General features: G+C 35.3%; 2 protein-coding genes across 5 annotated transcripts; both read right to left on the bottom strand.

The window, feature by feature from the left end:
- Positions 1-632: 632 nt before the first annotated feature.
- Positions 633-3,702, bottom strand: LOC130725466 (anamorsin homolog). The gene is made up of 8 exons (XM_057576692.1): positions 3,577-3,702; positions 3,335-3,463; positions 2,789-2,902; positions 2,623-2,691; positions 2,265-2,424; positions 2,051-2,184; positions 1,119-1,193; positions 633-1,017 (listed from the first exon to the last, which is right to left on the bottom strand). Exons 1-8 carry the CDS (start codon positions 3,700-3,702, stop codon positions 979-981), a joined length of 846 nt encoding a protein of 281 aa, XP_057432675.1. The 3' UTR covers positions 633-978.
- Positions 3,703-5,481: 1,779 nt separating this feature from the next.
- Positions 5,482-12,632, bottom strand: LOC130722879 (protein SIEVE ELEMENT OCCLUSION B-like). Of its 4 annotated transcripts, XM_057573735.1 has the most exons (7): positions 12,375-12,632; positions 12,208-12,294; positions 8,455-8,888; positions 8,212-8,309; positions 7,960-8,102; positions 6,901-7,392; positions 5,482-6,271 (listed from the first exon to the last, which is right to left on the bottom strand). In XM_057573735.1, the coding sequence occupies exons 1-7, from the start codon at positions 12,585-12,587 to the stop codon at positions 5,669-5,671; spliced, it is 2,070 nt and encodes a 689-aa protein (XP_057429718.1). In that variant the 5' UTR covers positions 12,588-12,632; the 3' UTR covers positions 5,482-5,668. The 4 variants fall into 4 exon arrangements, with proteins under 4 accessions (XP_057429718.1, XP_057429719.1, XP_057429720.1 ...); XM_057573736.1 differs by lacking the exons at positions 12,208-12,294; positions 12,375-12,632 and adding an exon at positions 9,037-10,583; XM_057573737.1 differs by lacking the exons at positions 12,208-12,294; positions 12,375-12,632 and adding an exon at positions 10,174-10,583.
- Positions 12,633-14,580: the final 1,948 nt, after the last annotated feature.

The raw sequence follows: 14,580 nt of genomic DNA, 5'->3' as shown, positions 1-14,580 counted from the left end.
CTTTCTTTCACAACACCATCAAGGCCTGACTTAAAAAAACTTAATTTTTTTTATCTCTATAGTTTTGAGAATACTTGAGTTTGCTCCCTATAATTTTAATTGCTCAAATTTAATCATGTTTAGATATGCTCATCACCACTTGTCTCATATGTTATCTCAAGTCATAAGTCAATTTACGCTAAAATACATGGTAGAGTGAGTTGTACCGCTCATAGTGATCTTATCCGACTCAAAATTGTGAGAGCAATTAAAAAAAAGTTATTTCACCTCTAAAACAAGGAACTATCCGAATTGATGGTAACATCAAACCAAAAGAGAAACTGCTATGGCAGCACAGGGCAAAGTAATAGATTTCGAGAATTACAAGGGAAAGATGCAGAGAAGTTTACAAAGGAAAGGGAGAATCATAAAATTATTGAAATGACCTAACAATAATTGTTGAGTCTAGTTTAACTTTATAAATTTAGTCCATCCTGGAATTAGTACAGCATGCCAGAATTGAAGATTTAATACACGCTAGCTCATCTCAGGATTGATTACATTGTTTTTATTAACTTTTTTAATTAAGTAATCACTATTAATGGTATGATAACTTTACTCTTACCCTATAGGAGCCAAATTCAGAAGCCCACCATACACTGTCTTCTTTCCCCCACAGAATGATCAGTAAAATGCATTACATGACTGAAAACATTTTGCTTACAAGCTTATCATAGAGAGAAAAGGTTATTTTTTAAGCAAACAACTAGATAAGGAAGAATAGACAATGGCATAAACCCTCTATAATAGCTGGAAAACATGAATCTTTCTCTCATAAGTGACTTCAAAAGGCTCATAAGTGACTTCAAAAGGCATCAATGAGCCTTTTGAAGTCAGAAAAAGTGACTTCTGCTAGTATAAACATAACTAATAACAATCCCACACATCTAAAATTTTATGTCACCCTTCTCATGACAAAGTGTGCTTCTACTTTATCCGTTATATGTCTGCAGCAAGGAAGTTCCCAGAAACTGCTACCTGCACAACAACAAAAAGAATGACTTATGCGACAACTGCTATAGGAGTAGGACATACCAGAGGCTCCAAATAGCTCAAGAGAGGGATGGCAGAAAAAGTACCTTCTCGCCCAATTTGAAGGCAGGAAGTCCCTTGTAAGGGCAGGTACTGCACCTGAAAGCGTCCCCTAGCCCACACTGCAGCCCAAAAGAGACTTTTGAGAGCAAAGGAAAAATTCTGAAATAGCATTATAAGATAACACAATAAAGCTTAATAGCTATTCTCAAAGAGCATATCCTGAAATCTGCTTGATGGTTCTATGTTCTCGTTGTCCATGTCACGCTGACTACAATTTAAACCAATGTTAGAATTCACGTTACATTATTATTGAATGGTTAATTGAAATTAATGTTTCATTATTGATTCATGAAGTCAAACCTACCTAGTGAGAAAAGGCTTGATGACAATGACAATCAAGGTTTAATAGACAGAATAATAAAGTTGGTTCTATATAAAACAACAAGAGTCTTTTCCAACTAGGTGAGGTTGGTTACATGGATTCAGAAAACTCACTCATGTAAAAATTGCAAACTCAGCCAAGCTTCTATATGTAAATTGAAAGAAATGGCAGCAGCAGACGTGAGCATTTCTTCCATCTTAAGCCTCTAAATCCTATTACTGTGTTATATGAAACCGAACAAAAAAAAAAAAAGAGGGAAAGGATTCAGGATGCAGTGCTAGCTCTTTTGTTTCACGAAAATTAATTATATGACATTAACGAAGGAGGATTCGTTCACTCGTTCCTACATTTCTATAAAGCATCTGAACTAAAGTATAAAGGTGGAGCTATCTAACCAAACCGTTGTCATGCTGTGAAACTTGACAAGGAAACTACTTGTACGAACAAAGGAAGAAAATACTATACAAATCTAAATTTCTTAGGAGTTACAACTTTTAACCTTAATTACATTACAGCAAAATGAGTTCTTAATGAACAATAAAGATGTAGAAAGCATAAATGAACTATGTATTGCAAAAGGAAAAAATTACATACACTAACACAGGCCGATTGAGGATTATTAATCTGTTCTGCTGTCAATCCCAACTTCAATACGTTTTCCTCTTCTTCAGCCCTCCCACAACTGCAATTTTTGCATGCTTTTTTAGAACTTCCAATTTCACAATCACCTACTGCATAAACAAGTTAGCTAAAAGCCGAATATTACAAGAATACTGATTGAGAACAGAAATAGAAAAGTCCTCTTTACCAGGTGGCAGCTGGGGTTTCTTTAGATCTTCTTCGGTCAAAAGACTATCTTCATCTATCAGATCGGAATCAGCATCAATTTTCACTTTAGGTGAATTCTTCACCTCCTTCTTTAATGTTGAAGATGGACCAATTTCCTTTGAAGGCTTTTTAGCTTTGACCTATGTAATATAGAACATATTAGGTTACACTGGTAAGAAAATGAATGAATAAAGAGGCCAATTTTGGTCAAGAACAATGGTTCAGCCACAGGACCCACTGTAGGTTCAAATTGAACAACATGAATACAAAATGATGAAAGGATTGATTGAAGAAAAAAAAAACAATGAATAAAGATGGAGACCAGAAATGAAACTTACCCCAGCAGATAGGCTGTCTGATGGGAGAGTTGATCGTATATCTGTAAACCCTGTCCACGATAACTTGCACTTAAAATCAGATATCATATGTAAGGACAATGGTAAGAAAAATCAGACCATGTACAACAAAATAAGTTCATTCAGGCACAATCTAGGCTGTTATTACCTTATCAACTGCACTCGGACGAGCCTCAGATGACTTGTAAACATGAAGTGTGCCACCTGGTTTTAAGACTCTAAGAATTTCTTGAAGAAGTACTTCCCCAGGGTTAAAAGGTGTCTGCCAATATAAAAGGACCAAATCCATAGAGGAAGGCTTCTCTTGAAACTTTGCTGAAGTTGGCAATAATAGGTGGTTAAATTAAGTAAAATAAAAGATCACAAAATGTGCATTTCTAAGGGAAATAATAGCATAGTCTATCCAACATTGAAAAGAAATCAGACAAAACACAGGAAGAACAAAGGCCACTATGCATCCTCAACAATCAACATTATAATACATACAACTTAAAACATCAAATGAATAGAAGCCTAACTTGCATATATATATATATATATATATATATATATTATTAATTGACTTTCAAATATTATGTGACAACAGAAGCTGATAGTAAAATCCCTCAAAAAGGGACATTTTGCATAAAGATATCTACAAAACCAGCATAGATTACTAAAAATTAGGAGGTGGAGAATTACGGTGCAATGTTACCCATCTGGCAAGCTTAGGGCCCCATCGGTCAGAATGCCCTTGATTCTCAACATCTTTGATCGCATCACACAATTGAGCGAGAGGAAGATCCGATTTATCAGTACATGCCAACACATTTGCACCATCATCCTACGATATTCAAACACATTGCAAGAGTGTGAAACAGATATAGTAGCTTTATTACTACAACTTTAAGCATGTTAATGGAAAAATGGAAGAGAAGAAGAGAAGATTGCACGAACCATTGTGATGAGAAGCTTCGAGACAGAGGAAGCTCTGATTTCGCCGACTCGCTGGTAAAACTTGAGAACACGATGATGCAGTATGCAGTTTACATGCAGATGCAGTTCACGTAACCTAGTTTTCATCTAATAGCAGTTTAATTTTAACTTAATTGCACTTTCGGTCCCTCTAATTTTATCTATGAGTGATTTTGGTCTCCTATATTTAATTGCTTGATTGTAGTCCTACATTTTCTCTAATATTGCAACAGAGAAATTGCAGTGGCAACATGACTCACAAGACTCCATGCTTTAATTTGGCAAACTTTGACAACCCTAGGGAGAGAAGGATTCCACTGAGGCAATTGATGAGGGATCCCTGACTTAACCCAAAAATTAATTAACTTATTCAATAATAAAATGTTCCAATAATTTGATATGAAGTTAATTTACTTGCTTACATGTCTTTTACAAAAAACACATTTTTTTGTTACATCGGAAGCTTAAAAAGGACGAAAGACTAAGCTAACACATCCTGGCGCAGCAAGGGTACAATGTCCACAAGGGGAATTCGCCAAACTCTCCACTGGCATCGAACCCTGTTATTTGGTGTTTTAATGAAGGGACTTGATTCAAAATGCAAGGATTAAAAACAAGTTATTAAAAATAGGGGATTAAAATCAATCATAGATAGAACCGAGAAACTAAAAGTGTAATTAAACATAAAATAACACCACCAATTCGCTGATCCAAGCTCTCAACCACCATATCCACATTCCATTTCTCTGCCTTCCGAATTTGTGTTTGTGGAGATACGGTGGCAAGTGGAAGAAGAAGAAGCGGGGAGGGCAATGTTGCTAGTAGGAGAGCGAGAGAATGGAGTTGGATTTTAGGGGTAGTTTAGTTTTTTCAATAGTTTAACCGCAATCGTTCAATATTCTAGTATTATAGTAACGATTAATAATACCTATGTATAGGTACAAGTCGTATTTTCATATGTACATTAAACAATGCCTTGATTGAGTAATCAATTTATGTTCCCCATGCATGTCACATCCATTAAGAATATGCTCAAGCATCCTGGAAAAGGATGACAACTGGTAAGGAATCTGCACGGAAAACACTAAACAAACAACCTACATGAAGTCACTCTCAATAACGACACGACGAAACTCCAAGTCCATGATAGTCTCAGACTTTCAGCTATAAGTCTTTTCATGTTGGAAACCGTTGGTATACAAATGATATATACTTTTGACCTAACTTTTTTTGGACATAAAACCTAATACGCTACTTGTTATGTTTGACCATAAGTATCATTCACGAGAGACAATTCTGTTAGAGGTAGAAATGTTGGGTCCAAGATGGGACCAGAGTCCTACCTGCGGAGAACGTTCGAACCGTGGCGCATGGCTACTACTCTATAAGAAAATAAAGTTGTGCCCTCACTGACACCAATTGCTTTTGGCAAAATGGAAAGCACTTGAGATCTAACAAGTGGTATTAGAGCATGGATGCGGGTTCGAATCTCATGGAAGACATTTCTGTGCAGCGGGGAGCTGACAGATGTTGGGGGGATTGTTGGGTCCAGTGTGGACCAAGCGCTTGATCAAACAAGAAATATTCACATTTGGTTGGGGACTATCTCTCGTTGAGTATTTTTTCAAACAAAAGACTCAAGAAACATCAAACATGTACCACTTACACCTATCACTTGTAGTATTTTATAATAACATCAAATAAAGTTGATAAAAATCCCAATAATTTTATTTTTAAACTGTTACAATTCATTAAAAGGACATAAACCAAAGGAGCTAACATAAAAATTTGATTCTTTAATGTGGCAGCTTTTGTTGCTTGGGCAAACATAAGCTCTTCTATGCAGGGGAAGCCTATTATGATTCTTCCCAAGGAAAGCAAGCATAGTAGTGCAGAAAACAATTATATTCAAACCAATTCATTATTTACTAGTACTGCCCACAATGGCAAACTAGTAGCTGAATACCATAAATATGTATTTGTCTTGAGATACACATAAATAGCAAACACAAATGCATAAAATTAAACCAAATTTGAAGTCCCATGAGTGCAAGTACCTGATTGAAATAACATGTCATGGTTCATGACCATGACAGCACCTGTAATTGACAGAAGTTACCTCCATTGAACGCCCACAATCCATGTTGGGACAATTTATACGAGCAAGGATATCAGTGGGATAGTCAGCAATTTCACTGTGTTCACATTTCTGACCAATTTTTTTAGCTTTGATTCCCTCATAGTACTCTTTGAATGCAACATCAAAGCTTACATCTTGGTGCAACTTCCCATGCCATATCTCAAAGTCTTTAACAGTGTGGTACATGGCCTCGCCTTGACCAAGAAGCTTCACATTAGACCCTCTGCTCAGAATGACCCATCCCTTCGGATCTTGCTTCAGGAACAGCAATCTCTTTATCTCTCTGGTTGCAAAGTCCTGCACCCCTTGATCACCACCCTTCTTCTGTTTCCTGCTCGCAAACAAGCTATCGATGGCAATCCAGAAGCGCGGGACGACCTTGGGGTCGTCCTTTCCTAGTGGATATGGCTCTATTGTGATGTCTAGTTGCAGAACTGTTTCAATCTGCCTCTTCATTGTCTCCACAGCTGAAGTGATTTCTTGCATCCACTTGCTGTCTGTGCCTCCATAGATAAAGAGGTAACAATCCTCCTCAATCTGATATTTTGGAACATTGTGGTTACATTTTGAGTGAGATTTTGCAAATCATATATGCATAACATAAATCATTCCAATGTTAAATTTTATGTATACATATACAAGTACAAAAAAGCATAACAAACCACAACTTAGGTACACTGGTGCAATTGCTATTGCTGTAGTTTCGTAGGCAAAGTCTAGGGGTCGGAAATGGATGGATTGGATAAATTTTAAATCATATTTTTCTGGATGGATCAAGTATAATCCATTAACCCATTTATGATCTATTAAAATTGATTAAAACAATTCAATCCATACATGATCTATTTTATAAAATTCATTTATGATAATGATGCCAGAGTCCAACCAAGTTAAAACCATCACCAATGAATCGCATCATTATCATAAAATTCGATGAATTTAAAACATTTCTAAGCATGTTTGAGTGATCACTTTCTTGTTGAAATTTCTGATCAAGTTGTGTTTAATTTAAGTCTCTATCTCTATGTGAGGCTTATCAAAATCTGTAGATGTCAATGAAGAGAGAAATAGGTAAAATAAATTCATATGATAAGATCATTTCAAATTCAAAAAATATACACATATGTGCATAGAGGGCATGAATTAATTTAAGCACTTATACTTACCAAGTCCCCTATTTTTGGATTGAGCTTGGTCATTTCAGCCCAAAACCAGTTCCATTGCTGAGTGAGTCTGGTGTGATCAGAGGTTCTGAAAGGAAACCCGTCGATCCCCCAAACAGATATAATGTTCTTTGTGTCAATGTTTTCCACCTTACCTTCTGGACTTATCAATGGAATAACTGCCCTGTCCTTGTAGTTGAACACCTCTCTGATCAGCTTGATGCCAGTTGGGAAATGGAAATCTTTGACCACATACCATCCAATCTTAGTGCGCTGCAAATGAGATTCTAACATTTTCTTATATCTATCATTCCACTCATCCACAATGGGGATCCACAAAATCTTGAAATCATCCTTCCTATAACCCTCTACTTCTTTTGGATTGTCCTTCAGTTTTTCAAATATTGATCGTAAAAGCTGAGTCTCATCTTCAATGTTTTCCAGGCCAGAAATGAATAACAAGACATGCTTCTTCTTAAACTCTTCAATTCTAACCTGTTGGAGTAAAAATAAAATTGGTAAGAAATTAGTCTTATATATAGCTAATATGCATGTAGGTATCCTGCAATTCCTTAGAGACTTTAGCACAAAACTAATCAAGCTCAAATCATGTCAAGGTCTCAAATCTCATTCTTTTAACAAAATACTTCAAAAAAATATAAACAATTCTTGAAACTAAGAGAGGTGTGTAAATTATTACTTAGTGGCCATATTTTATTAAGGGGCAAGATTATATAGACAAGACAACAAATTAAAATCCCTCTAAGTAAATTATTACTCAGTGGCCATATTTTATTAAAGCGTGTTTGGATTCATGGTGACACACAATTCAAAGCATTGTAACTTCTGCCATAAGTGATTATGGAACTTCCCACGGTAGAACCAAACATACTATTAATATGCTGATAAGAGCACTGATAATATGCAAAGGAATTGGGATTAGCTATATATCATAGCCATATAGGAAAATAAGTTTCTCTATTGTGCAGAAGATTCCCAACATGAAGAACTAGTAGTAGTAGTAATGGTGGTAGCACTACTATAAACTTCCCCATTGGATACCTGTTCTCCTGTGAGGCCATTATGCACAAGCTGTCTTGATTCCCGGTTATCACCAGAGACAATGAGTGCTTTCAAAACCTTCACAATATCTTTACCTGTATGAATGACAATGTTCCTGCGCCTGGTGTAATCTTCTATTGCTCCTGCAATTAGCACAAACAAACACAATCTCTTATAAGAGGATTTCTATTCAGCATCTTCATTAGCTTATAAATTACATTAACATTGAAGGGAAGCATTAAACACACGAACCTATCTGTTTGCTACACTCTTCCAGATGTTCCTTAAAACTTCTTAGAATAATGTCAAGCTTGTTCTCAAAGTTTTTGGATAATTCATGCCTTTGACCCCTGAATCAAAGCAATTACAGTTATTAATTTCAATTATTGAGGAGGACTAATTTGGTCAAAAACATATTTTTGATGAAGAATCATGATTATTCTTTTTAATGGAAAACAAAGGTAAACAAATAAATTTATAAAATCTAAGCCTTACTTATTATCAGTGGTAAAGTCATCAAGTTGACCTGTACAGGTGACAAAGGTGAAGATTGCCCAGTACACAACAACAGGGATCTCATGCAAAGTGTCTGACAAGGCAGGGACATCCTTGATGTCATAGCCCGCACTAGTTAGCCTCTTCCACTCAGTGATGCACTCAATCACTTGCATTACCTTCTTCACCACACTGCTGAAGTAAATAAGATGCTGAGTGTTTTGGTGGATCAATAGAAGCCCATTCAACTCTGCCAGTGACCTTTCAACAGGGTATTTTGGGATCTGGGGAAGGAACAAAAATTTGCCATACTCCAGTGCAAAAGCTGCTTGAACTATTAGTGCCTTTGCATCCCAGGAATAGGATTTCAGCTGTTCAAGGATCAACATTGTCGTGTGATGCGCGTAATGATCACCGCGGGCCGTGCATATCATCTGCCACAGCAATATCAATAAATTAATGATGCACATAAGAGAGAGGAAAAGATATAACAAAGTTAGGATATATAGGAATAAATATGTACAATTTTTTTATAACGAATGAATTAAGTGTCATAGGTTGAGGGGACTATTAGGAACAAACCATTATTCTGCTGGTTTTAGGAGCTTCTGGGCACCATGTCAGGAGTCCAAAGGAATTATGAAGATAGACATAAGAGGAAAAGAACTCAGGCTATGGAGAGACAAAAATGGAGAAGAAAAGATGGAAGACCTTCTATGATATTTTTTATGGTTTTCATGATGAGGTTGATCAGATTAAACTCATTTAGATTTTCCCTAATGCTTGTGAAGACGAGGAAGCTAATGCGCCGAAGCAGAAAAGAGAATGTAGAAAATCAAAGTTAGGATTTGTTCGATTTGGTTCAATGAAGGAAGGCTAGAAAGAAATACACATGTCTCCTGGAATTAAGCTTAAAGGTCCCTTCTCATGTTTAAGAACAGAAGGCCTAACAAGGAGATCATTTCAGTAACAGAGTATCGGAAAGAGATCGTTTCATAAATAGGGGATTTGGATGCTCTCATGTCACATAACAATATCATGTAAAATTTTGTATCTCTCTCCACACATGAGAAGATAAAATTCAACATGACAAGCCATGTGAAATTTCAAAATGAGAGGATAAGGATTAAGGAGAGGTGGAGGCTGGTTGGAAAGAAATGGAGTGTACCTAGAGATAATAATAGTATCAAGTCTGCATTGCTGAAGGAAGGTAGCAGGTGGTTGAAGGTGGCTGTTTTATCAACCACCAAATATAAAGACATTTTAGTCTTCTGATAGTTTACAAGGATATTTTCTATCAGAGGGGGATAATGTATTTCAGAATCTTTTCCCTATGACCTACAGAGGTCTTAACAATTTTTTAGAATGAAGACCTATGGAAAAATACATGAAGGAAAATACTCTTATTAGAAAAAAATTTATCTGGTGAAACAATGGTTTTCTTGTGGTGTTGCCATAAGCCATCTTATAAGGATGAAAGTGAGGATAGTAGTAAATGTATGTGGTTCTTATGAGGTTGCCATATGCCAGAATGCAAATTCCTCTACACAAAACTCAAACTTGCATTCACAACACAGAATGGTCCAGTCTATATTAGCATGTTTGGTTCAACTTATCTCAAAAGCTACTCACAAAAGTTTACACACATAATTTATCATAACTTAAGAACCAAGTATAAAAGAATTTCCAAATAGGGACATCAGAAGAAAAAGTTCTAACACAGGTGCTATTGGTGATGGGATTGAAGATGAAGAAGGCATCAGAAGCTGTAATCGTGTGATTGCATCTAACAGGGAAAATTACGATTAGCAGAACCTGGATGAACAAGCATCAAGGATTTGGGAGATATGAAACTCTCTGGGGATACAATTTGATGGTAGAGTGCATAAAGCTGGTTGAATGTCAATTGCAGGACATTGAAGAAACCCTAATTTTTGGTGGCTGGAGAGTGGAGATTGGATGACATGGAACACTGGAAGTACTGTAAAGAGGACATCTTTAAAGAATTTGATACCAAGGTGTTAAAAGCACTTCAAAGATGGCTTTGTGTCTCTAGAGTCAAGACCAATTTTCCTTTCTGGGGGGAGTCTGAATTATAGAAAGAAAGCACATGCTTTGAAGCAGATTTTAGAAAAGTCACATATGATAGTTTTTTTAAGTAAACCAAATTATATTAATAGGGAATACAAGAGGTGCTCAACCCCAAATACATGAGGATGAAGATCAAATTCAACTCTGCATGATCAAGAAGCTTGAGGTGGATGATGCAATTGGCTATTGATTTGAGTTTCGTTGTGTTTGTTTTGAGATGGATTGCCTATAGTTTTTTAAGCATGGAAAAAGAGGGAGGAGGAGAGTTCTTACTTGCCTACTTTTCTTAGAGATTATGGCTCTTTACTTTTTGTTTTGATTATGCTTTTGTTGGACGTTTTGGTAATTTAATTGCAGATTTTTTAGTTAGGAACGCAGAAACTTATGATGATATAGTATGAGTAGAAGAGGTTTCTGTTGTCGTTGTTCCTTTGGTGGACTCTGATGTATTGGTTCTTTGCCGATTGACATTTAATATATTTTTTTAAGTTTAAATTTTGTTTAAAAAAGTAACTAACTAAGGGCAACTGTGGTTCGGTTTTAGTGGACTATTTATTGTGCTTATTAGATAATAATTAAGTTCAATAAAATATAGAGGAGGAAGAACATCATCATGTAGAGTGACAAACATGATATTCGTGGAATGAAGACACTCAACATTTGTTTTTACGGAAATAATAAGTGTACACGCATTTTCTCAAGCTCTTTTGGGCACACAGTTTTGTGGTGGTTTTCAATTATCACTAACATTTGCAGCGATTGTATACCGCCACTAAATCGCATGTCGCTCAAAAAATCATAGTCTATATATATTCTTATTTTTAAGATGTCCAGTAGCATCCAAAATCTGATATGGTTGTTTTCAATGGTGGAGATTATATACTTGTATGTTGATTGTATTCTTGTTTTAATTTTTCTAGAGTTTATTCTCTTGTTATTGATTTTGACAACGGTTGAAGTTTTCTTTAGTTTAGGAGTTTATTACATAATATTCTTTTCCTAATTGTGCTTCTGTTTTTAAATTCCCTTTAGTTCCCCACAAGTGGTCTTAGAGTTGATGGTTAGTTCGACCATAGTGATGAATCCATATATTGAAAGTTTTCCTCACAATATGGTGGCTAGACAGCGTGTCACTCATAAATTCAATACGTTAAGATTTTAAAGAGCAGTTGGTTTAGTTGGGCTTGAGCTCAATATGAAACCGACCGTTGTTAATCCAGAAAACCAATTTTTTGAACCGTACCAACCGTGAACCAATTCAGCTCACCCAGATTGCACACAAAAAAGTTAATTTTGGCGGGTTTGGGCTGGGCCGGATGTTTTTGGACAGCTGTAGTTGCTTATTCCGTTTCTTTTGTAAAAGGTTAAGGTAGTGTCTTAGAATTGGTTAATAAATACAGGTGTCATGGCTCCCAATACCTCTTATATTTGTTGGTCCAATAATCCTATTTATTTGCATTTTTTTTTACAAAGGTTGCAGTCTGGATGTGCTTATTTTAACCTCAGAATTTTTTTTAAACTCTGTTTTGTGTATCGGTTACTCCTTGTTGGAACAAATGAGGTGTTGCTGTTAAAAAATAAATAACATTATATCCCTTATTTTCCATGAGTTGTTCAATTACATTTCAAGATATATAACAAACAATAGAAATTAACAATAACCTGGCAAGCAATGCGCTTCAATTTGGCAGACAATTGTTGTGAAGTAAAAGACGTTTCCTCTCTAAACTGATCACTGAGTTGGCCAGCCTGTTCAGAAAATCATGTTATGTCAATATAAGTGAAAAATCATTATGTCTGATTTATATATAGGAGGTTGTAAAGTGTACCTTAGCAATCATGGTGTCTGTGATTTCAATTGAGTGATTGATAACTTTTGAGGCAACACAGTAAAGAGATCCCACATCGAACTTGTCAACACAATGGAAATGGGTTCTGTAAACACTCTCTAGGATCTGTTCATCATTGAATTCAAATGGGTTCTGAAGCAAGGTCTTGCCTTGCTGCACATTGTTGTTACTTGAAACTGCCTTGGACATCATGGTGATTCAATAGTACCCTATAAGTCAATATGAAAGCACAAAACATGCATGCCTTGTATTTCATTTCTTATCATTTATACTCAGAGAAAGGCAAAGAGAATTAGAGAAGAAGCACAACTTTACACTGCTTAGGTAGGCCCTTAGCATCATAATTCAATATTCACTTCGGAATACAGAAGGAACTAGAAAGAAAGCATATGAACATCTATTGATGTAAAATTTGCTGTGTTCATATGAATTGATAGTAGATCACATATTTCAGGTTTAACTCTCACCTCCCATGGGTCCAGGGTTTAAATCTCCATACGTCCAATAAAATTTCAGTTGGTGATCGAGTAACTTTCGCCAAAGAGATCCCGGTCCTTTCTACCATTTTGGTAACAAAGAAAAATATAATATCAAAATTTGTAGTGAATTTAAGTCTATTCTAAAGCGTAGCTTACAATTAAGGATTATCCTCTCATTTATAAGTAGTTTATTAATCATATTTGTAGTTAATATGAGATTTAAAATCTTCTCATGCCGAGAGCTTGGCAAGTCAAGTCAATTTTTTTACTTTCTACTTTCAATGGTAATCCAACGGTGAATCTAGAATTATCTCATATGTTACTCCATTGATGATATTCTAGAGATGGTAATAGAAACTAGACTTAATTGGATTTGTTGTCCTCTTATTTTAGAATATGTGTGATTTTGATCCCTAGTTTTTTTTACTAATTAAGTCCCTCTACTTTTACAATTAAATAAATTTGGCCCATGTCTCAATTCTCATATGTATAAAATTGTTAAATATTCATTTCCTTTAAAATATATTTAGGATTTATGTTGGGTTTGATATATAGTGGTGCTGCGTAAACTACAGTGAGTGTTTGAACACCCACTTTTGTGGTGGGTTAAAACTATCACAAAGTGGAAAACATAAAGAAAAAAAAAAACGTATTTTGTGGCGGTAGGTGTCTGAGGTGTTTGCCACTAAAAAGTGGTCCACCAAACATTTTTGTTTTTTGTGTTCCATAAGGAAATAGAAAAAAGACACCAATCATTTTTGTTTGATATAAGACACGATTTTAAAAGTTAAAAAATAAGAAAATGTTGTGAAATTTGTTGAATGTGAAGGAAATTAAATAAGATTAATTAGGTTTTAAAAGGGTAGAAAATTGTGTTTTTTTTTTAGTTTTTGAATGAAAATTTAATATTTTGAGTTGTCGATTTTGATGGGAATAGCGTCTATAATGATTAAGTTTCTCCAATTTGTAAATATCTGTCCTCGAAGGATAGTTCAAGTGGTAAGAGCTGGGGACATTAAAGGTTGGGGAGAGGAAGGTCCGGGGATCAATCTCTGGAAGATGTAATTTATCTTTCCGATGTAAAAAAAAATTGTAAAAAGTTTGAGAATTGGGGGTCTAAAATTTAAAAGTAGAACAATAATGACAATGGACTAGATTTGCAATAATTTAAAAGTTTAAGGACTAAATCTGGTAAAAAAAAATTGGGGGTCTAAAATCAAGCATAACCAGAACTTGGGTTACCAAAAAATGTGATCAAACTAAATCACTCAAGTAAATGTAGAATATGATCGGACATATACTATGAATTTTGTAATGTACCAAGGCTCCTTCATGATGATAATTGGATGAAGATATAAGAGACATAATTTTTCTACAATTCTCTCGACTTTTGCTTTTCAAGAAGCAAGATCATTGATAATTTTGGATCGATCAAACCTACAAGAAAAGAATCGCATGAAGTTTAAGAGTGAAAAGGAAAAGATGCGTCTAACAATAACGAGAAACATGAGGATAAAGCTAAGTGAGTACTTCTTAAGAGTGCTGCAATCGTAAGTCACACCCATTAATGCTTGCATATTTTCTCAATCCATAAGTACTTGCATAATTTAAAATTTGCACTTTGTTTGCCTTTTGCACTTTGTTACTGTTATTGTTGTGTAAACAATGCATATATTGATCTTAGCTAGTAAAATCTTAGTAATCTT

Source organism: Lotus japonicus, chromosome 6 (assembly GCF_012489685.1).
Source record: "Lotus japonicus ecotype B-129 chromosome 6, LjGifu_v1.2".
Lineage (NCBI taxonomy): Eukaryota > Viridiplantae > Streptophyta > Magnoliopsida > Fabales > Fabaceae > Lotus > Lotus japonicus.
This window is presented reverse-complemented; position numbering and strand designations above follow the sequence as displayed.